We start from the raw sequence: 23,936 nt of genomic DNA, 5'->3' as shown, positions 1-23,936 counted from the left end.
CCCGGACCTGCTTCTCATCTCCTGCATCGGTCTTTATAGAATGCAACAGCCATCATACGAAGCATCGGGGAGTGCTGGCTTTCCGGTTGGTGGCGACGTCGGGTTTTGGGGCCGCCACCAATGGAACCGGGGGTGCCTAAGCCAGCTCGTCAGGCTGTCACGCCCTAGCTGGCTCGAGAGGTTCTTGCCCCGGGTTGGCCCACGTCAGTCCTCAGCCGGATCGTCAGGTTTTTACTTCCAGCTGGCTCGTCAGGCTGCTAAGCCTCCACCGGATCATCAGGCTCCCACACCTCAGCAGGATCAACAGGCTGTCACGCCTCAGCCAGAGCGTCAGGCTCCCACACCTCAGCAGGATCAACAGGCTGTCACGCCTCAGCCAGAGCGTCAGGCTCCTATGCCTCAGCCGGCTTGCCAGGCTCCCACGCCTCTGCCGGTTCGTCCAGATTTTACGCCCAGCCAACTTGCCCAGAGTCCGCCCAGGTGGTACACCGAGTGGCACCCCTGGAGGGGGGTATTGTCACTCCTGCTCCCACTCTCCCTCCACGCGCCATGCTCCCCAGCATTACGCACTCCTGCCACCATCAGTACACACACCTGCCTTTCCCCGTCACAAGCATCAGCGTATGATTGGACACACCTGGACTCAATCACCTGTTTATTACCTCCCCTATATTAGTCAGTTCTCCATCTCTGTTCTCCGATGCTGCATTGATTGTAGTTTGTCATTGTGTATCCGTGTGCTGGCGCTGTTTCTGTCTTGCTCTTTGTCTGTTACTTATTAAACGTCAACTCCCCTTACCTGCTTCTCGTCTCCGGCGTCAGTCCTTACAGAGACATTCATACTAATCTTCTAGAGAACCAGTTCAGATTCAAGTACAACTTTTGAATAACTGAAGCCTTTAGTGAGACGTCTACTGCTTTAATATTTAATCATTTCTGCCCTCCGAATTCATATTGCTGTTCCAAATCAAATTAAATATTTTTTTGCTCATATAATTTCAAAAACAAGTCGCTAGGTGTAGGAAAGGCCATAAGCAATAGGTAAACTGGGATATGACTAAAGAGTTAATCATTGAGATTTTTTCACACATAGACAGGTATTTTTCTTTCCATCTTGTCTATTTTTGCTAACTTTCTATTGAAATGTATTGTATTTATTGTGGCACCATTCTCAGGAAACCCTAGACACTGTGGTGCGTGAAAAGCCCAGAGGCTGGACGTTTCTGAGATAGTGGAACTGAATCGCCTGGCGCCTGCGATCATACCATGCTCAAAGTCGCTTTGGTCACTTGTTTCTGACATTCAGTGGAACAGTAACTGAATGCCTCGATACCTGTCTGCCTGCTTTGTATTGCAAGCCACAGCTATGTGACTCACTGTCTGTAGGAGCAAACCATTTTCATGAGCGGGGTGCGGTATCTAATTAACTGGCCACTGAGTGTATACACAGGATGTCATTGCGTTCTATGACTCTCACTAAGACTTATCATTGTATTTTCTAGGGAGTGATGGCTCTTAATTGATTAGCTTTGGCATAAATAAGAGGAATATATAGACTGGATTATGTAAGAGCCTGTTTGTTTTTGATGACTGTGGACAGTGGGCAATAGTGGAGTTTTGCACCAGTACTATATATTGGGCACTGTGGTCCCATTCATGATACTGAATTGTTCCATAAGAGGCATTGGCATATGCTGCATCTGCAGGCAGTAGTAAATGATCCACAGACCTAATTTCCCTGTGAGTAATTGCCTGGCTTGTCAGTTGCCTGAGAGTGAGGACTCAACATGCTGTATGGTTAGAGGGCCATCTAGTGGAGTTAGACAACACTCCCTTTTCTCTGAGACAGTAAACTAACACCCTCTATACAGTTAGGCCCTGTGTTCACCTCTGGATATTTGAGCAGTTTTTGTTTTGACCAATTCTGGTATCCATTGATTCTAATAAAATCCCATGCTCATAATTAGTTATCAAAATAGGTGCCCATAATTGTATCATTTTATCAAAAATATGTGATATTATTTAAGAAGATATAATGAAGACTAGTCTTTACCAGTAATATATGTTTTTGTCTGGATCAAATTCTGTATTTCTTTAATACTGAACACTGTCTGACTCTGAATTGGCCCCACCTCTCTCTGGGTGAGAATGCCTTTGTGCACCTGGCTGTAACAGTGAGTAATGTGGTGGGTGACGTCATCATCTGTGTGTTCCCCTCAGGGGGTTATCAGGGAGGAATGTTCCCATTGTCAACCACAATGTCACTGAACCAGAACCACCGTCAACCATTGTCACACAACCTCTCACTCCCAGCTGGCAACATCCTCCTCCATTTACACTTCCACTTCGATGTGATAGCAGCCCCCCCCCCCGCTCTCTCTCTCTCTCTCTCTCTCATTTGTTGTGAAGATGGGGAGAAGTCTGGCCGTAATAAAGAGATGCTCTGCTTTTTTGACACCACACTCCAAAAACCAAGATCTGCAGGCTCTAGTTTGGTCTAATCTTGATTATTGTCCAGTCGTGTGGTCCAGTGCTGCAAGGAAAGACCTAGTTAAGTTGCAGCTGGCCCAGAAGAGAGCAGCACGTTTTGCTCTTAATTGTAATCAGAGGGCTGATATAAATACTATGCATGCCAGTCTCTCTTGGCTAAAAGTTTAAGATAGACTGACCGCATCACTTCTTCTTTTTATAAGAAACATTATTCAAGAATAACAAGAATAACAAATTCAAGAAAACATACAGTATTATATAGAGCCCTATTTGTATGGAACTTCCTTCCATCTCATATTGCTCAAATAAACAGCGAACCTGATTTCAAAAAACATATAAAGCAACACCTCACGGCACCATGCCGCTCCCCTATTTGACCTAGATAGTTTGTGTGTATGTATTGATATGTAGGCTACGTGTTCCTTTTTTTCTGTAGTTCTGTCTTTGAGCTGTTCTTGTCTATTGATGTTCTGTATTATGTCATTCTGTATTATGTTTCATATTTTGTGTTGGACTCCAGGAAGAGTAGCTGCTGCTTTGGCAACAGCTAATGGGGATCCTAATAAAATTCCCAAATACACATTTAATTCAATTAAATTCAATGGCTTTATTGGCATGGGAAACGTGTTAATATTGCGAAAGCAAGTAGATAATAAACAGAAATGAAATTAACAATACAAATGAACAGTAAATAATACACTCACAGATGTTCTAAAAGAATAAAGACACTTTAAATTTCATATTATGTCTAATAATAGTGTTGTAAGATTTGCAAATAGTTAAAGTACAAATGGGAAAATAAATAAACATAAATATGGGTTGTATTTACAATAGTGTTTGTTCTTCACTGGTTGCCCTTTTCTTGTGGCAACAGGTCACAAATCTTGCTGCTGTGACGGCACGCTGTGGTAGTTCACCCAATGCATATGGGAGTTTATCAAAATTGGGTTTGTTTGCGAATTCTTTGTGGATATGTGTAATCTGAGGGAAATATATGTCTCTAGTATGGTCATACATTTGGCAGAAGGTTAGGAAGTGCAGCTCAATTTCCACCTCAGTTTGTGGACAGTGTGCACATAGCCTGTCTTCTCTTGAGAGCCAGGTCTGCCTATGGCGGCCTTTCTCAATAGCAAGGCTATGCTCACTGAGTCTGTACATAGTCAAAGCTTTCCTTAATTTTGGGTCAGTCACAGTGGTCAGGTATTCTGCCGCTGTGTACTCTCTGTGTAGGGCCAAATAGTATTCTAGTTTGCTCAGTTTTTTTGTTAATTCTTTCCAATGTGTCAAGTAATTATCTTTTTGTTTTCTCATGATTTGGTTGGGTCTAATTGTGCTGCTGTCCTGGGGCTCTGTAGGGTGTGTTTGTGTTATTGTTTGTGAACAGAGCCCCAGGACCAGCTTGCTTAGGGGACTCTTCTCCGGGTTCATCTCTCTGTAGGTGATGGCTTTATTATGGAAGGTTTGGGAATCGCTTCCTTTTAGGTGGTTGTAGAATTTAACGGCTCTTTTCTGGATTTTGATAATTAGTGGGTATCGGCCTAATTCTGCTCTGCATGCATTATTTGGTGTTCTACGTTGTACACAGAGGATATTTTTGCAGAATTCTGCGTGCAGAGTCTCAATTTGGTGTTTGTCCCATTTTGTGAAGTCTTGGTTGGTGAGCGGACCACAGACCTCACAACCATAAAGGGCAATGGGCTCTATGACTGATTCAAGTATTTTTAGCCAAATCCTAATTGGTATGTTGAAATTTATGTTCCTTTTGATGGCATAGAATGCCATTCTTGCCTTGTCTCTCAGATCGTTCACAGCTTTGTGGAAGTTACCTGTGGCACTGATGTTTAAGCCAAGGTATGTATAGTTTTTTGTGTGCTCTAGGGCAACAGTGTCTAGATGGAATTTGTATTTGTGGTCCTGGTGACTGGACCTTTTTTGGAACACCATTATTTTGGTCTTACTGAGATTTACTGTCAGGGCCCAGGTCTGACAGAATCTGTGCATAAGATCTAGGTGCTGCTGTAGGCCCTCCTTGGTTGGTGACAGAAGCACCAGATCATCAGCAAACAGCAGACATTTGACTTTGGATTCTAGTAGGGTGAGGCCGGGTGCTGCAGACTTTTCTAGTGCCCGCGCCAATTCGTTAATATATATGTTGAAGAGGGTGGGGCTTAAGCTGCATCCCTGTCTCACCCCACGACCCTGTGTGAAGAAATGTGTGTGTTTTTTGCCAATTTTAACCGCACACTTGTGGTTTGTGTACATGGATTTGTGTACATTGTTTTACCCCCAACACCACTTTCCATCAGTTTGTATAGCAGACCCTCATACCAAATTGAGTCGAAGGCTTTTTTGAAATCAACAAAGCATGAGAAGACTTTGCCTTTGTTTGGTTGTCAATTAGGGTGTGCAGGGTGAATACATGGTCTGTTGTACGGTAATTTGGTAAAAAGCCAATTTGACATTTGCTCAGTACATTGTTTTCATTGAGGAAATGTACGAGTCTGCTGTTAATGATAATGCAGAGGATTTTCCCAAGGTTACTGTTGATGCATATTCCACGGTAGTTATTGGGGTCAAATTTGTCTCCACTTTTGTGGATAGGGGTGATCAGTCCTTGGTTCCAAATATTGGGGAAGATGCCAGAGCTAAGGATGATGTTAAAGAGTTCTCTCTCTCTATGTCACCCCCTCTCTGTCTCTCCTCTCTATGTCACCCTCTCTCTCTCTCTCTCTCTCTCTCTATGTCACCTCTCTCTCTCTCTCTCTCTATGTCACCCTCTCTCTCTATCTCTCTATGTCACCCTCTCTCTCTCTATGTCTCTCTCTCTCTGTCTCTCTCTCTCTGTCTCTCTCTCTCTCTCTCTCTGTCTCCTCTGTCTCTCTCTCTCTCTCTGTCTCTCTCTCTCCCACTCTCTCTGTCTCTCTGTCTCTCTCTCTCTCTCTCTCTCTGTCTCTATCTTACCCCGTCTCTGTCTCTCTCTTTCCCCCCACTGTCTCTCTCTATTTCATCCCCCCTCTGTCTCTCTCTATCTCACCCACTCTCTGTCTCTCTCTCCCCTCACTGTCTCTCTCTCCCCTCACTGTCTCTCTCTCCCCTCACTGTCTCTCTCTCCCTCACTGTCTCTCTCTCCTCACTGTCTCTCTCTCCATCTCTATCTTTATTTCACCTTTATTTAACCAGGTAGGCTAGTTGAGAACAAGTTATCATTTGCAACTGCGACCTGGCCAAGATAAAGCATAGCAGTGTGAACAGACAACAACACAGAGTTACACATGGAGTAAACAATAAACAATAAACAAGTCAATAACATAGTAGGAAAAAAATTATTTATATACATTGTGTGCAAAAGGCATGAGGAGGTAGGCAATAAATAGGCCATAGGAGTGAATAATTACAATTTAGCAGATTAACACTGGAGTGATAAATGATCAGATGAACATGTGCAGGTAGAGATACTGGTGTGCAAAAGAGCAGAAAAGTAAATTAAATAAAAACAGTATGGGGATGAGGTAGGTAAATTGGGTGGGCTATATACCGATAGACTATGTACAGCTGCAGCGATCGGTTAGCTGCTCAGATAGCAGATGTTTAAAGTTGGTGATGGAGATAAAAGTCTCCAACTTCAGAGATTTTTGCAATTCGTTCCAGTCGCAGGCAGCAGAGAACTGGAAGGAAATGCGACCAAATTAGGTTTTGGCTTTAGGGATGATCAGTGAGATACACCTGCTGGAGCGCTTGCTACGGGTGGGTGTTGCCATCGTGACCAGTGAACTGAGATAAGGCAGAGCTTTACCTAGCATAGACTTGTAGATGACCTGGAGCCAGTGGATCTGGCAACGAACATGTAGCGAGGACCAGCTGACTAGAGCATACAGGTCGCAGTGGTGGGTGGTATAAGGTGCTTTAGTAACAAAACGGATGGCACTGTGATAATTTGCATCCAGTTTGCTGAGTAGAGTATTGGAAGCTATTTTTTAGATGACATCGCCGAAGTCGAGGATCGGTAGGATAGTCATTTTTACTAGGGTAAGTTTTGCGGCGTGAGTGAAGGAGGCTTTGTTGCGAAATAGAAAGCCGACTCTAGATTTGATTTTGGATTGGAGATGTTTGATATTAGTCTGGAAGGAGAGTTTGCAGTCTAGCCAGACACCTAGGTACTTATAGATGTCCACATATTCTAGGTCGGAACCATCCAGGGTGGTGATACTAGTCGGGCGTGCGGGTGCAGGCAGCGAATGGTTGAAAAGCATGCATTTGGTTTTACTAGCGTTTAAGAGCAGTTGGAGGCCACGGAAGGAGTGTTGTATGGCATTGAAGCTTGTTTGGAGGTTAGATAGTACAGTGTCCAAGGAAGGGCCAGAAGTATACAGAATGGTGTTGTATGCGTAGAGGTGGATCAGGGAATCGCCCGCAGCAAGAGCAACATCATTGATATATACAGAGAAAAGAGTAGCACAAGAATTGAACCCTGTGGTACCCCCATAGAGACTGCCAGAGGACCGGACAACATGCCCTCCGATTTGACACACTGAACTCTGTCTGCAAAGTAGTTGGTGAACCAGGCAAGGCAGTCATTAGAAAAACCGAGGCTACTGAGTCTGCCGATAAGAATATGGTGATTGACAGAGTCGAAAGCCTTGGCCAGTTCGATGAAGACGGCTACACAGTACTGTCTTTTATCGATGGCGGTTATGATATCGTTTAGTACCTTGAGCGTGGCTGAGGTGCACCCGTGACCGGCTCGGAAACCGGATTGCAAAGCGGAGAAGGTACGGTGGGATTCGAGATGGTCAGTGATCCGTTTGTTGACTTGGCTTTCGAAGACCTTAGATAGGCAGGGCAGGATGGATATAGGTCTGTAACAGTTTGGGTCCAGGGTGCCTCCCCCTATACATGAATGTATAGTTAAAGTGACTATGCATATATGATAAACAGAGAGTAGCAGCAGCATAAAAAGAGGGGTTGGGGGGGCACACAATGCAAATAGTCTGGGTAGGCATTTGATTACCTGTTCAGGAGTCTTATGGCTTGGGGGTAAAAACTGTTGAGAAGTATTTCTGTCCTAGACTTGGCACTCCGGTACCGCTTGCCATGCGGTAGTAGAGAGAACAGTCTATGACTGGGGTGGCTGGGGTCTTTGACAATTTTTAGGGCCTTCCTCTGACACCGCCTGGTGTAGAGGTCCTGGATGGCAGGCAGCTTAGCCCCAGTGATGTACTGGGCCGTACGCACTAGTCGCTGTAGTGCCTTGCGGTCAGAGGCCGAACAATTGCCGCACCAGGCATTGATGCAACCAGTCTCTCGATGCTCTCGATGTTGCAGCTGTAGAACCTTTTGTGGAACTCAGGACCCATGCCAAATCTTTTTAGTTTCCTGATGGGGAATAGGATTTGCCGTGCCCTCTTCACGACTGTCTTGGTGTGTTTGGACCATTCTAGTTTGTTGTTGATGTGGACACCAAGGAACTTGAAGCTCTCAACCTGCTCCACTACAGCCCCGTTGATGAGAATGGGGGCGTGCGCGGTCCTCCTTTTCCTGTAGTCTACAATCATCTCCTTAGTCTTGGTTACGTTGAGGGAGAGGTTGTTATTCTGGCACCACCCGGCCAGGTCTCTGACTTCCTCCCTATAGGCTGTCTCGTCATTGTCAGTGACACTGTTGTGTCATCTGCAAACGTAATGATGGTGTTGGAGTCATGCCTGGCCATGCAGTCGTGGGTGAACAGGGAGTACAGGAGGGAACTGAGCACGCACCCCTGGGGAGCTCCAGTGTTGAGGATCAGCGTGGCAGATGTGTTGCTACCCTCACCACCTGGGGGCGACCCATCAGGAAGTCCAGCATCCAGTTGCAGAGGGAGGGGTTTAGTCCCAGGATCCTTAGCTTAGTGATGAGCTTTGAGGGTACTATGGTGTTGAACGCTGAGCTGTAGTCAATTAATAGCATTCTCACATAGGTGTTCCTTTTGTCCAGGTGGGAAAGGGCAGTGTGGAGTGCAATAGAGATTGCATCATCTGTGGATCTGTTTGTGCGGTGTGCAAATTGGAGTAGGTCTAGGGTTTCTGGGATATTGGTGTTGATGTGAGCCATTACCAGCATTTCAAAGCACTTCATGGCTACAGACGTGAGTGCTACGTGTCTGTAGTCATTTAGGCAGGTTGCCTTTGTGTTTTTAGGCACATGGACTATGGTGGTCTGCTTGAAACATGTTGATATTACAGACTTAATCAGGGACATGTTGAAAATGTCCGTGAAAACACCTGCCAGTTGGTCAGCACATGCCCGGAGCACACGTCCTGGTAATTCGTCTGGCCCCGCAGCCTTGTGTATGTTGACCTGTTTAAATGTCCTACTCACGTCGGCTACGGAGAGTGTGATCACACAGTCATCCGGAACAGCTGATGCTCTCAATCATGCCTCAGTGTTGCTTGCCTCGAAGCGAGCATAGAAGTGATTTAGCCTGTCTGGTAGACTCGTGTCACTGGGCAGCTCGCGGCTGTGCTTCCCTTTGTAGTCTGTAATAGTTTGCAAGCCCTGCCACATACTGTAAGACGGGCGCCGGTGTAGTATGATTCAATCTTAGCTCTGTTTGATGGTTCGTCGCAGGGCATAACAGGATTTCTTGTAAGCTTCCGGGTCCCTCACCTTGAATACGGCAGCTCTACCCTTTAGCTCAGTGCGAATGTTGCCTGTAATCCATGGCTTCTGGTTGTGGTATGTACATACAGTCACTGTGGGGACGACGTCCTCGATGCACTTATTGATTAAGCCAGTGACTGATGTGGTGTACTCCTCAAAGCCATCGGAAGAATCCCGGAACATGTTCCAGTCTGTGATAGCAAAACAGTCCTGTAGTTTAGCATCTACCTCATCTGACCACTTTTTTATAGACCAAGTCACTGGTGCTTCCTGCTTTGATTTTTGCTTGTAAGCAGGAATCAGGAGGATAGAGTTGTGGTCGGATTTACCAAATGGAGGGCGAGGGAGAACTTTGTATGCGTCTCTGTGTGTGGAGTACAGGTGAGCTAGAATTGTTTCCCTCAGGTTGCACATTTAACGTGTTGATGGACATTTGGTAGAATTGATTTAAGTTTCCCTGCATTAAAGTCCCTGGCCACTAGGAGCGCCGCCTCTGGGTGAGTGGTTTCCTGTTTGCTTATTTCCTTATATAGCTGACTGAGTGCTGTCTTAGTGCCAGCATCTGTCTGTTGTGGTAAATAAACAGCCACGAAAAGTATCACCCCCCCTCTCTCTCTATCTCACCCCTTTTCTGTCTCTCTCTCTCTCTCTCTCTCTCTCTCACCCACTCTCTTTCTTAATGCAATTTACAATTTAAGGACTTTCTTATCATGGGAAACATAAGTTTACATTGTCAAAGCAACTGAAATAGATAATAAACAAAAGTGAAATAAACAATAACAAAATTAACAGTAAACATGTCTCTTTCACTCACACACACACACACACACACACACACACACATACACACACACACACACACACACAGCTCCATTCCATGTGAACACCCAGTTGAACATTGTTTTAAAGGCAAACCGTGCATAGTGGCCACCATCCATAAACTTGGATTCTGGATCTTGTTTCAATGGCTTTCCTAGTTTACTGTTTGACTGAAACAGGTTGGTATTACCAAGGGGAAGGGCATAAGCCAGGAATCCACTCCTACATGCCAGGAAAATTACCCTGCTGTCTGGTGCCAGCTGCCCCTTCCTCTTCCACACTAACACACAGAGACTCACAATGGGGCTGTTAAGGTATATTGGTGGCATAGTTAATGCGTAAGCATGTACTGAAATGCACATTTGAACTGATAGTACTGATGTAGTACCGATGGCCGGGGCATATACAGTATGGTAGTATACCATTACATCCTGAAAGAGAGGATTGGTGGCGTAGTTCATGCATAATAACCTAAGCATGTAGTGAAAGGCAGGAAACAGCATGCATTAACTATGTGTAGCAGGCTAGATGTATGGATTGCAGGTCTAGACATTAGCAGGCTAGATGTATGGATTACAGGTCTAGACATTAGCAGGCTAGATGTATGGATTACAGGTCTAGACATTAGCAGGCTAGATGTATGGATTACAGGTCTAGACATTAGCAGGCTAGATGTATGGATTACAGGTCTAGACATTAGCAGGCTAGATGTATGGATTACAGGTCTAGACATTAGCAGGCTAGATGTTTGGATTGCAGGTCTAGACATGTTCTCTTCAGAGGTGTGCAGTGCTGTAGATATGTTGTTGCTGTTGCATGGCTATGTATGCTTGTGTGTTTCCTATGTATCTACACATATTACACATTATATAGCTACATCTACATGTATTACACATTTATATAGCTACATGTATTACACATTTATATAGCTACATGTATTACACATTTATATAGCTAGCTACATGTATTACACATTTATATAGCTACATGTATTACACATTTATATAGCTACATGTGTTACACATTTATATAGCAACATGTATTACACATTTATATAGCAACATGTATTACACATTTATATAGCTACATGTATTACACATGTATATAGCTACATGTGATACACATTTATATAGCTACATGTATGACACATTTATATAGATACATGTATTACACATTTATAAGAGCTACATGTATTACACATTTATATAGCTACATGTATGACACATGTATATAGCAACATGTATTACACATTTATATAGCTACATGTATGACACATTTATATAGCTACATGTGATACACATTTATATAGCTACATGTGATACACATTTATATAGCTACATGTATTACACATTTATAAGAGCTACATGTATGACACATTTATATAGCTACATGTGATACACATTTATATAGCTACATGTATTACACATTTATATAGCTACATGTATTACACATTTATATAGCTACATGTATTACACATTTATATAGCTACATGTATGACACATTTATATAGCTACATGTATGACACATTTATTTATATAGATACATGTATGACACATTTATATAGCTACATGTGATACACATTTATATAGCTACATGTATGACACATTTATATAGCTACATGTGATACACATTTATATAGCTACATGTGTGACACATTTATATAGCTACATGTGATACACATTTATATAGCTACATGTGATACACATGTATATAGCTACATGTGATACACATTTAAATAGCTACATGTATGACACATTTATATAGCTACATGTGATACACATTTATATAGCTACATGTATGACACATTTATATAGCAACATGTATTACACATTTATATAGCTACATGTATTACACATTTATATCGCTACATGTATAATACATTTATATAGCTACATGTATGACACATTTATATAGCTACATGTATTACACATTTATATAGCAACATGTATTACACATGTATATAGCTACATGTATGACACATTTATATAGCAACATGTATTACACATTTATATAGCTACATGTATGACACATTTATCTAGATACATGTATTACACATTTATATAGCTACATGTATGACACATTTATCTAGATACATGTATTACACATTTATATAGATACATGTATTACACATTTATATAGCTACATGTATTTCACAGGAACACAGATACATACCTTTATTCCCCCTCTATCCTAGTGACAGTAGTGACTCCATTCCAGTGACTCTGCGCCAGGTCTTAGTGCGCTGCCGGTGCCGGCTCAGAGAGACCACATCTCCTCACACACCAGGGGAAGGAAATGCAGGCTGGGACTGGGACAACTACACAGCACAGCTCTCACTGGACACACAGAGTGTGAAAGGGCATGTGAAAGAGTGTGAGAGAGAGTGCGTGTGAAAGGGAGAGAGAGAGAAAGAAAGAGAAAGTCGCGATTTGCAAGGGATGTTGGATGGTTGTTGTTGCTGCTGTTGTGTGTTTGATGTATTCTTGAATGTTGCATTTATGATAGTGGAAGTTGGTCTGTTTAGATAGTTAATGTTGATTGATGTGTATGTGATGGTGTGTGTGTGTGTGTGTATGTGTATATGTGTGTGTGTGTGTGTGTGTGTGTTTGGAGACCTGAGGTGTGTATGAGCTGATGTGTGTTTGAGGTGTGTGTCTGATGGTGCTGGGTAGCTGGGGTGTTGGTGCTATGTATCGGCGTTCGCCCTGTCACAGAAGCAGGGTCCACTTTGACTTCAGCGAAGAAGTCATCAAGAGACTCCATACTTCCAGCCACACTCACAGGTCAGAACAAGGATAGAACACCGTCTCTTACTTTATTTTTCTCTGTCTTCTTCTTTCGCTTTCTGTCACAATCACTTCATCTTTCTCTCGTGTGCTTCTATAGCTTTTCTCAGCTTCAGTTACGTGCATGATGTGTTGCCATTCATTAGAATTGTTATGCATACTTTTTAGTTCTAACCCCCCCATGTACTGTATTTCTCCCTCTTACGCCATCAATCCAAAGTTGTCTTCATGGCATGACTTTCTTCCCCCTTTCTGTATCATTTTTCCCATGTTCTGTTTGTGTGTAGATGTCTCTCTCTTTCCAATGTTCATTATATATAGCCCTCTCTCTCTTTCCTATGTTCAGTCTCTAAATATCTGTTAATCATGGATTCTATAGTTGAGTGTGTGTTAGGGAATCAAAACTATATCACGTTGACTGTGTGGCATTTGTTTGTATACATTGGTGTGGTGCGAGTTTGTACAGCTGTACTACTGGTCCATCCAGATGCAGTTGTGATGTTACCTAAAGCTCACCTACTGTACTTGATGTATTGCAATTTCCTAAATGTAGCATGGTGATGACGCAACTAAACCCTCCCAGCAGGATTTGTATTAGCACTCCACTGTTCCACTGTCACGGCCTCAAACGTGTGTTTATCCAACCGCATGACAACTATTCTCTCCAACACCACTTTGCAGCTTCTTATTGTTTATGTCGTGTAAACACATACAATATGCTCTGCAAAGACAATGTCGCTTATGAAGAAGATTTCCTGTTTTGAGTTGATTTGCCTTGCTGAGATTCACACATTACTCTAGAACATTAACTTTTGTCAAGAATATCATCATCATCATGATACAATCGTAGATTGTTGATATGGATAAGCAGAGAGAGGGATCAGCAGGCTGGACAGGGCGGGTCAAAACCAGCGTGACTAGTCTGGAGAGGAGACTCTGGCCATACTCATCTTTAAGAGCCAAGGCTCCCTGTCAAAAGTACTGTACACTCAGTCAGTGCATGTGGAAGTGGAACATTACAGATGTCAAGTTTTAACTTGATCACCCTTTTCTTGCAGAGAATGTTCCCGCTACATGAGGAAAGGAATGAGCCTTGTGATTCCTTAAAAATTCGCAGTTCTCTTTCTCTCCATGCGGGGGCAGTCGAATCATTGGGATCAGGCCTGTTATCAAATAATATTCTCCCTCGCTCACTCAAATGGTAGCCGTAGCTCCTGTTACTGCAAATTCAAACGTACAAAAATGTATTTGAAATGCATCCATAAACAAAAACAACCATTGTTTTATATAGCGTCCTTAATAACACGATATAGATATTGGTCTCCACTAGGCTATGATATACAATTGTGAAGTGTATCCTAAGGTTAAATCGTAACCTGGGGTGGTCTAGCGGTTAGGAACACTACCTTCACATATAGGTCTACCGTGTCAGCGTGGGTTAGATTACGGCATACGCCCTTCTGGTACAAATAACTCAAACTCCCCGATACACTTGATTCGTTTCACATTTAAAATATGGACAGTCAGAGAAAAATACCCCCTGATCTTGATTTTTTTCAAATATGACCAGACACACACCAGACACTTTTGGAAACTGTCACACCTGTCTCTCTGCTTGTCTCCACCCCCATCCAGGTGTCACCCATCCTCCCCATTATCCCCAGTGTATTTATACCTGTGTTCTCTGTTTGTCTGTTGCCAGTTCGTTTTGTTCCGTGAAACCTACCACCGTTTGATCCCCTGCTCCTGTCTGATCATGTTCCTGTTTCCTAGTCCTTCCCAGTTTTGACCGTTCTGCCTGCCCTGACCCTGACCCTGCCTGCCGTTCTCTGGATTACTGACCTCTGCCTGCCTTTGACCTGTTGTTTGCCTGCCCCTATACTATAAATACACTTTTCTTCGACACTGTCTGTCTGTATCTGGATCATACCTGAAACCTGATAGTACAAACTGGCCATGACTAACCCAGCAGACTCACCCAGCAGACCAGCTGCACAATGTGGTCTCCCTGCAAGGAGCCACCCTTGGAAGACACAAGGAGTTACTTCAAGGTCATAGGGAGGGACTCCATTCCTTGCAGAATGCCATGACCAGGCGTTCAATACATTGCTGGAGCAATTCCGCGGATTCCCCACAGGGCAGCGGGTCACACCCGTAATCCCCCAGCCTACCCCAGTGTCCAGAGAACCCCGCTTACCTCCTCCAGAGCGGTACGCTGGAGATTCCAGAACCTGCCAGGCTTTTCTCTCCCAGTGTTCCCTCATTTTTCGAGCTGCAGCCTTCTTTGTTCCCCTAAGACCACTCGAGGATAGCGTACATCATAACGCTGATGTCCGGGAGGGCACTTGCCTGGGCCACGGCGGTGTGGGAGCAACAGTCCGCTGTCTGCCTCAGTCTGGAGGAGTTTATGGAGGAAGTTGGGAAGGTGTTTGATTCTCCTTTGTCCAGGAGAGAGGCTGCTCGCAAGCTGCTGCAGCTACGCCAACACTCCCGTAGTGTGGCAGACTACGCAGTGGATTTCCGCACGTTGGCAGCTGAGAGTGCTTGGAACCCGGAAGCGCTGTTCGACATTGTTCCTACACAGAGTATCGGAGGAAGTAAAAGACGACCTTGCAGCCCTGGAACTACCGACGGATCTCGACTCACAAATCGATTTGACCATTCGGATCGATTGGGGGACTACGGGAATGAAGGAAGGAGAAGAGATTCGACTTCACTCATCCTGGCATAATGTGTGCGGGGTCAGCGGCTGTAACCTTTGGACCACACAGGCACTGAGGCAACCAACAATTTATTCGGCCTATTGATTGCCTTGAACATTTAACAAACTAATTTATATAAAAAAAGGATTTCCCCTCATTAAAAATACATCTAGCCCCTACAAATATGTACATTTCTTATAATCCACATAAGAATTCACACTAGATGCGCTGTAGCCTGCATATAGCCTACATAGGATATTTGAAGTGACGCTCTATGGACCTGCAGTCTAAGTTATTGTCTAGCCTACAAACATTGCTTCCAGCTTCCCCTTGCGGTGATTCTAAATATTAAATATTTATTAAAATCCTCCTGCTGCAGGATTATTTTCCTCCTGATATGAAATGTATTTGGGGGTTTTTAACTAATTTTTTCTAATCTTTACAGGAAAATGCCACGGGCATTATCTGATATGTGAAGATATTTCACTGCAGCGAATGTAGAAGGAAAATCTGTGTACATTTCCAAATACTTTGCAAAATCACATGTGAAGAATGCAACGAAGATGCAGAATCATCTGGCCAAGTGCATAAAGTTTCCTCAGCACTCGCAACAAGCTACCTCTGACTAAAGTCCCTCTACTTCTATTCGAGGTGAAAATTATCAATCAGACACCTTATCGATAACAACAGCTCATGTCCTCCTGCAATCAGACGTTTTTTGACTCAATGGAGGAACGTAGTCAGAGAAATGCTGATGAATGTCTTGCTCGAGCTGTGTATGCAACTGGTTCACCTCTGATGCTCACAGGCAATGTGTATTGGAAGAGATTTCTGAATGTTCTTCACCCAGCATACACTCCTCCAACCAGACATGCTTTATCTACTCATTTGCTGGATGCAGAGTTCAACAGAGTTCAAGTGAAGGTCAAGCAAATCATAGAGAAAGCAGACTGTATTGCAATCATCTCTGATGGGTGGTCGATTGTTTGTGGTTAAGGAATAATTAACTACATCATCTCCACCACTCAACCAGTATTCTACAAGAGCACAGACACAAGGGACAACAGACACACCGGTCTCTACATTGCAGATGAGCTGAAGGCAGTCACTAATTACCTTGGACCACAGAAGGTATTTGCACTGGTGACAGACAATGCTGCGAACATGAAGGCTGCTTTGTCTAAAGTGGAGGACTCCTACCCTCACATCACACCCATTGGCTGTGCTGCTCATGCATTGAATCTGCTCCTCAAGGACATTATGGCACTGAAAACAATGGATACACTCTACAAGAGAGCAAAGGAAATGGTTAGGTACGTGAAGGGTCATTAAGTTATAGCAGGAATCTACCTCACCAAGCAAAGTGAGAAGAATAAGAGCACCACATTGAAGCTGCCCTGGCAACACCTGTTGGGGTGGTGTTGTCATCATGTTTGACATGTCTCCTGGAGGTGAAGGAGTCTCTCCAAGAAATGGCCATATCACAGTCTGCCGATATGGACAGCCCCATCAAGAGGATACTCCTGGATTATGTATATTGGGAGAGAGTGGTAAGCTGCCTGAAACTCCTGAAACCTATATAAGTAGTCATTGCATGGCTTGAGGGAGACAATGCCATCCTGTCTGATGTTCAGACTCTGCTTGCAGATGTAAGAGAAGAAACCGTACTGCCCTGACCACTTCACTGTTGCTCCAAGCAGAGGAAACTGCAGTTCTGAAATACATCAAAAAGCTTGAAGACTTCTGCCTGAAGCCCATACACACCGCAGCTTACATGTTGTACCCCAAGTATGCTGTCAAGAGTATCCTGTCTGGTGCAGAGATCAACAAGGCCTTTGTCATCACTACCGTGTCTCGCCACCTTGGCCTGGATGAGGGCAAGGTTCTTGGCAGTCTGGCATTGTACACTTCCAAGCAAAGGCTTTGGGATGGAGATGCAATATGGCAGTCATGCCAACATATCTCATCAGCCACCTGGTGGAAGGGACTTTGTGGATCTGAGGCTCTTTCCCCTGTTCCCTCTATCATTCTCCAAATCCCACCAAGATCAGCCACCTCAGAGTGCAACTGGTCCTTGTTTGGGAACACACACCAAAGCACCCAACAGGCTGACCAATACAAGGGTTAAAAAAATTGGTGGCCATCCGGGCAAATTTGAGGCTTTTTGAGCCTGACAACGAGCCATCCTCAACAAGGTTGGAAAGTGACAGTGAAGATGAGGCCTCAGAGTCTGATGTTCAAGAGGTGGACATTGAGGAGGTCCAGGGAGAAGACATGGAAGCCTGAGAGTCTGATGTTCAAGAGGTGGACATTGAGGAGGTCCAGGGAGAAGACATGGAAGCCTGAGAGGAAGACAGCCAAAGCTTTAGTTTCTAGACTATCCTTTTACAGATGTATGTTGAAAACGTTTTTGGGAGATGTGATGGATCATTGGGGATCATTCAATATTCCCTTTCTTTTGTTGTTCAGTGAAATCATCCCATGTGAAGAGTCAACTCATTTAATTAAAGTTTAAATTGTTTTTTATATTTCTATTGGAAGGATTTAATCATTTGCAATTATGTCTAATTATGATAAGGTGAAAGGTTTGTTTCTGTCTCCATATGATATGGTAAATCTATCCAATGCAAAAAATATCTACATTTAAATGGTATTAGTATTAATTTCCATATATTCCCATTAATTCACATATATTCCCGTTAATTCCCACAGAAAGTTTCCACCTCTGAATATTACACAAAATGTACAACCCTATTCGTGACTATAATTTACATTATGTGTGGGGAGATGTGTGTGTGTGTGTGCATGAGCGAGTGTGTGAGTGTAGATAACTGCTCCTGTGCAGTTTATAATGAGAGGGTGTTTGGACTTGCCACCCACCAAATGCCAACACAACATATTCTCCTAGTGAAATGGCTTGGTCAAATATTTGGACTGTGACAAGGATTCCCCTGACCTATCAATGACCATAATACTGGACTGGTCAGGTGCTATGAACCAATGGAAGGGCTCAGTGGAGTGTTCTCTTCAGGGATGTGTCAGTGTTTCCCATGGGTGGAGTAGAACACTGTTGTTTCTCAGTGGTCATGGAGAGACAGAATACAATATTATGTCTTACAGTAGACTACTGTTACTGTATACCAGTTGTCATGGAGATGGTTAACTGGAGGTTGTGGTTGGTTTGTTAGTTAGTGAGGTTGAGACCTGTGGTTGGCGTGTGGTCATGGTTTATGATGTCTGACTGGCTGCACACTGCACATTGTGCCCTGAAGAATGATGATGGTGATGTCTATAGTAATGGTGATTGTGATTATAGTAATAGTGATGATGATTATTATGATGCTTGGCACCTACCAGTACACTACTTGGGACCTATCAGTACATTGCTTGGGACTTACCAGTACACTGCTTGGGACCTACTCTACCTGTACACTGCTTGGGACTTACCAGTACACTGCTTGGGACCTACTCTACCGGTACACTGCTTGGGTCCTACTCTACCGGTACACTGCTTGGGACTTACCAGTACACTGCTTGGGACCTACTCTACCGGTACACAGCTTGGGACCTACCAGTACACTGCTTGGGCCCTACCGGTACACTGCTTGGGACCTACCGGTACACTGCTTGGGACCTACCGGTACACTGCTTGGGACCTACCGGTACACTGCTTGGGACCTACCAGTACACTGCTTGGGACCTACTCTACCGGTACACTGCTTGGGACCTACTCTACCGGTACACTGCTTGGGACCTACTCTACCGGTACACTGCTTGGGACCTACTCTACCGGTATACTGCTTGGGACCTACTCTACCGGTACACTGCTTGGGACCTACTCTACCGGTACACTGCTTGGGACTTACCAGTACACTACTTGGGACCTACTCTACCGGTACACTGCTTGGGACCTACTCTACCGGTACACTGCTTGTGACCCATCTACCGGTACACTGCTTGGGACCTACTCTACCGGTACACTGCTTGGGACCTACTCTACCGGTACACTGCTTGGAACTTACCAGTACACTACTTGGGACCTATCAGTACATTGCTTGGGACCTACTCTACCAGTACACTGCTTTATGATGATAACGACAACAAAAGGGTGAACAGAAACGAGGAAGTGGCTGTTGAAATACTATGAGGAAACCAGAAGACCAGGGAACAAATCCTGTTTCTGATAACCTAAAAAGGCTTTCTCTTCACACATACACACACAATCACACACATGCATGCCTACACACACTCAGACTCACACACAGAGTGAGAGAGAGATACAGAGAGACAGACAGAGAGAAAGAGACAGAGGGAGAGGCAGAGAGTTACCGTGAGTGACAGAGAGATAGAGTGAGAGAAAGAGAGAGAGGGGGAGAGAAAGAGAGAGAGAGAGAGAGAGAGAGAGAGAGAGAGGGAGAGGGGGAGGCTTACTGAGAGCAGAGTTTGACCTAGGGTAACTTGACTTTGTAAAAGTATACAGACTAGAGAATGTAATGGAAAACTATCCCACTGCAATTTGCCAGCCCATGGAATGAATGCCATTTAAAGCAAGTTCTGTTTAGTCTCACAGGTCAGCCACAGACTGGGCTGAAACTGCCTTCCTCTAACTCTCTCCCTCTCTCACTCTCTCTACCTCTCCCTCTCTTCCTCAGCTCTGTCTTCTTACTCCTTCTATCTTTCTTTTCTCCCTCTTTTTTTTCATTGTCCCTCTCCAGAGGAGTGGTTCAATATGAGCTCTGTCACAAAACATATTTTATTTTCCAAAATAACGTGACAGTGATTTATGTTCTCTCTGAAAGGGAATGTTTGGGAAATTACATATTTCGAAAATATGTAAATAAGAAAATTGTTGTTTCTCCACAAAAGGCACAAAAGACACATGGTTTATGTTTACTGTCCTCTTGTTTTCATATTCTAGAATGACGTCTTTATGACGTCTTAGTTCATGCGTTCCACATTCCCCTTGTTGGCTACTTAAGTCATAATTTTTAGTCTTGAGCATTTTAATTGTAGTATCCTCACATACGTTGATTTTATTTCTCTACTCTGCAGTTTCTGCTCACTATACCGAATCTCTTCATGTCAATGTCTAAATTCTCATTTATCTTCAAGGTCATGTCCATCAAAGTGCTGAAAAGCAATGGTAGTTAGAGTGTAATAGAAGTACTGTATGTACTCTTTCTTGTCATGTGCAGAGTGGGGGCTGGACTGAGTTTTGGGAAAGGATAGCTGAATGTTCTTCCCACCAACAGAACCATGTAGGGCAGACCTACTCTACCGATATACTGCTTGGGACCTACTCTACCGGTACACTGCTTGGGACCTACCGGTACACTGCTTGGGACCTACCGGTACACTGCTTGGGACCTACCGGTACACTGCTTGGGACCTACCGGTACACTGCTTGGGACCTACCGGTACACTGCTTGGGACCTACCGGTACACTGCTTGGGACCTACCGGTACACTGCTTGGGACCTACCGGTATACTGCTTGGGACCTACCAGTTCACTGCTTGGGCCCTACTGGTACACTGCTTGGGACCTACCGGTATACTGCTTGGGACCTACCGGTATACTGCTTGGGACCTACCAGTTCACTGCTTGGGCCCTACCGGTACACTGCTTGGGACCTACCGGTATACTGCTTGGGACCTACCGGTACACTGCTTGGGACCTACCAGTTCACTGCTTGGGCCCTACCGGTACACTGCTTGGGACCTACCGGTACACTGCTTGGGACCTACCGGTACACTGCTTGGGACCTACCGGTATACTGCTTGGGACCTACCGGTATACTGCTTGGGACCTACCAGTTCACTGCTTGGGCCCTACCGGTACACTGCTTGGGACCTACCGGTATACTGCTTGGGACCTACCGGTATACTGCTTGGGACCTACCAGTTCACTGCTTGGGCCCTACCGGTACACTGCTTGGGACCTACCGGTATACTGCTTGGGACCTACCGGTACACTGCTTGGGACCTACCAGTTCACTGCTTGGGACCTACCGGTACACTGCTTGGGCCCTACCGGTACACTGCTTGGGACCTACCGGTATACTGCTTGGGACCTACCGGAACACTGCTTGGGACCTACCGGAACACTGCTTGGGACCTACCGGTACACTGCTTGGGCCCTACTGGTACACTGCTTGGGACCTACCGGTACACTGCTTGGGACCTACCGGTACACTGCTTGGGACCTACCGGTACACTGCTTGGGCCCTACCGGTACACTGCTTGGGCCCTACCGGTACACTGCTTGGGACCTACCGGTTCACTGCTTGGGACCTACCGGTATACTGCTTGGGACCTACCGGTACACTGCTTGGGACCTCCCGGTACACTGCTTGGGCCCTACCGGTACACTGCTTGGGACCTACCGGTACACTGCTTGGGACCTACCGGTACACTGCTTGGGCCCTACCGGTACACTGCTTGGGACCTACCGGTACACTGCTTGGGACCTACCGGTACACTGCTTGGGACCTACCGGTACACAGCTTGGGACCTACCGGTACACAGCTTGGGACCTACCGGTACACAGCTTGGGACCTAACGGTACACAGCTTGGGACCTACCGGTACACTGCTTGGGACCTGCCGGTACACTGCTTGGGACCTACCGGTACACAGCTTGGGACCTACCGGTACACAGCTTGGGACCTACCAGTACACAGCTTGGGACCTAACGGTACACAGCTTGGGACCTACCAGTACACTACTTGGAACCTACAAGGGATGTTTCCTTTTCTCCAGTCCCAGAGTGTAGCCTGAAGGATTTGTTTTCTCCCAGATAGAGTTTGATTACAGGCCTGTACGGTGTTGAGTGATGTAAAGCACTTACTACACCAGCAGTGTAGTTTATTTTTCCTGACACGTGCATACTTCCATGTGCCTGCTGAGTGTGTGACACCTCTGTGACTGTTTTCCTCCCTGTGTTAACAACTGCTGTCAGTCTGTAGACAGTATAGACATTGGTGCCGTGGATGTCCTGGAGACAGACAGACACACACCTCCAGTTTATCCATGCACCTCTAGTAATTCCACAACAGGAAGTATCCATCATCATGCCTTCTAGATAATGCCTCTCTCAGTAATAGGGATGGGCGTTTGAAATAATTTCACTATTTTATAATATCACAAATAACCGTGCCCATCCCTACTCAGTACTGTCTAACATCACACTGTACCTGGCTGAGACTGTGTAATGCTGTCCACCACTGATTACTGTCCACCACTGATTACTGTCCACCACTGATTACTGTCAACTAGAGGTCGACCGATTCTGATTAATTCCGATTAATCTGCCAATTTTTTATATACGTATATACACATTTGTAATAAATGACAATTACAACAATACTTAATGAACAATGAACACTTTTGTTTTAACTTAATATAATACCTAAATAAATTCAATTTAGTCTCAAATAAATAATGAAACATGTTCAATTTGGTTTAAATAATGCAAAAACACAGTTTTGGGGAAGAAAGTAAAAGTGCAATATGTGCAATGTAAAAAAAGCTAATGTTTAAGTTCCTTGCTCGGAACATGAGAACATACAGTTGAAGTCGGAAGTTTACATACACTTAGGTTGGAGTCATTAAAACTCGTTTTTCAACCTCTCCACACATTTCTTGTTAACAAACTATAGTTTTGGCATGTCGGTTAGGACATCTACTTTGTGCATGACACAAGTCATTTTTCCAACAATTGTTTACAGACACATTATTTCACTTATAATTCACTGTATCACAATTCCAGTGGGTCAGAAGTGTACATACACTAAGTTGAATGTGCCTTTAAACAACTTGGAAAATTCCAGAAAATGTTACGGCTTTAGAAGCTTCTGATAGGGCAATTGACATAATTTGAGTCAATTGGAGGTGTACCTGTGGATAAATGTCAAGGCCTACCTTCAAACTCAGTGCCTCTTTGCTTGACATCATGGGAAAAACAGAAGAAATCAGCCAAGACCTCAGAAAAACATTGTAGACCTCCACAAGTCTGGATCATCGTTGGGAGAAATTTCCAAAAGCCTGAAGGTACCACGTTCATCTGTACAAACAATAGTACGCAAGTATAAACACCATGGGACCACGCATCCGTCATACCGCTCAGGAAGGAGATGCGTTCTGTCTCCTAGAGATGAACGTACTTTGGTGCGAAAAGTGCAACTCAAACCCAGAACAGCAGCAATGGACCTTGTGAAGATGCTGGAGGAAACAGGTACAAACGTATCTATATCCACAGTAAAACAAGTCCTATATCAACATAACCTGAAAGGCCACTCAGCAAGGAAGAAGCCACTGCTCCAAAACCGCCATAAAAAAGCCAGACTACGGTTTGCAACTGCACATGGGGACAAAGATCGTACTTTTTGGAGAAATGTCCTCTGGTCTGGTGATACAAAAATAGAACTGTTTGGCCATAATGACCATCATTATGTTTGGAGCAAAAAGGGAGTGTCACGGCCGTCAAAAGTAGTGGACCAAAGTGC

At 44.4% G+C, this 23,936-nt stretch overlaps 1 protein-coding gene across 2 annotated transcripts in view; it reads left to right on the top strand.

The window, feature by feature from the left end:
* LOC139409470 (phosphodiesterase 4B, cAMP-specific a) overlaps positions 1–23,936 on the top strand; it is a 243,243-nt gene that overhangs the window by 122,053 nt on the left and 97,254 nt on the right. Inside the window, exon 1 of one of the 2 annotated variants that reach the window (XM_071154648.1) lies at positions 12,239–12,728. The exons of the other annotated variant lie outside the window; for it this stretch is intronic. Coding sequence (XP_071010749.1) covers positions 12,604–12,728 — 125 coding nt within the window. The 5' untranslated portion in view covers positions 12,239–12,603. Of the gene's footprint in view, positions 1–12,238; positions 12,729–23,936 lie in introns of those variants that run through there. 2 annotated transcript variants of the gene reach the window in all.

The sequence above is a fragment of the Oncorhynchus clarkii genome, chromosome 5 (assembly GCF_045791955.1).
Source record: "Oncorhynchus clarkii lewisi isolate Uvic-CL-2024 chromosome 5, UVic_Ocla_1.0, whole genome shotgun sequence".
In the NCBI taxonomy this organism is placed as follows: domain Eukaryota; kingdom Metazoa; phylum Chordata; class Actinopteri; order Salmoniformes; family Salmonidae; genus Oncorhynchus; species Oncorhynchus clarkii.
This window is presented reverse-complemented; position numbering and strand designations above follow the sequence as displayed.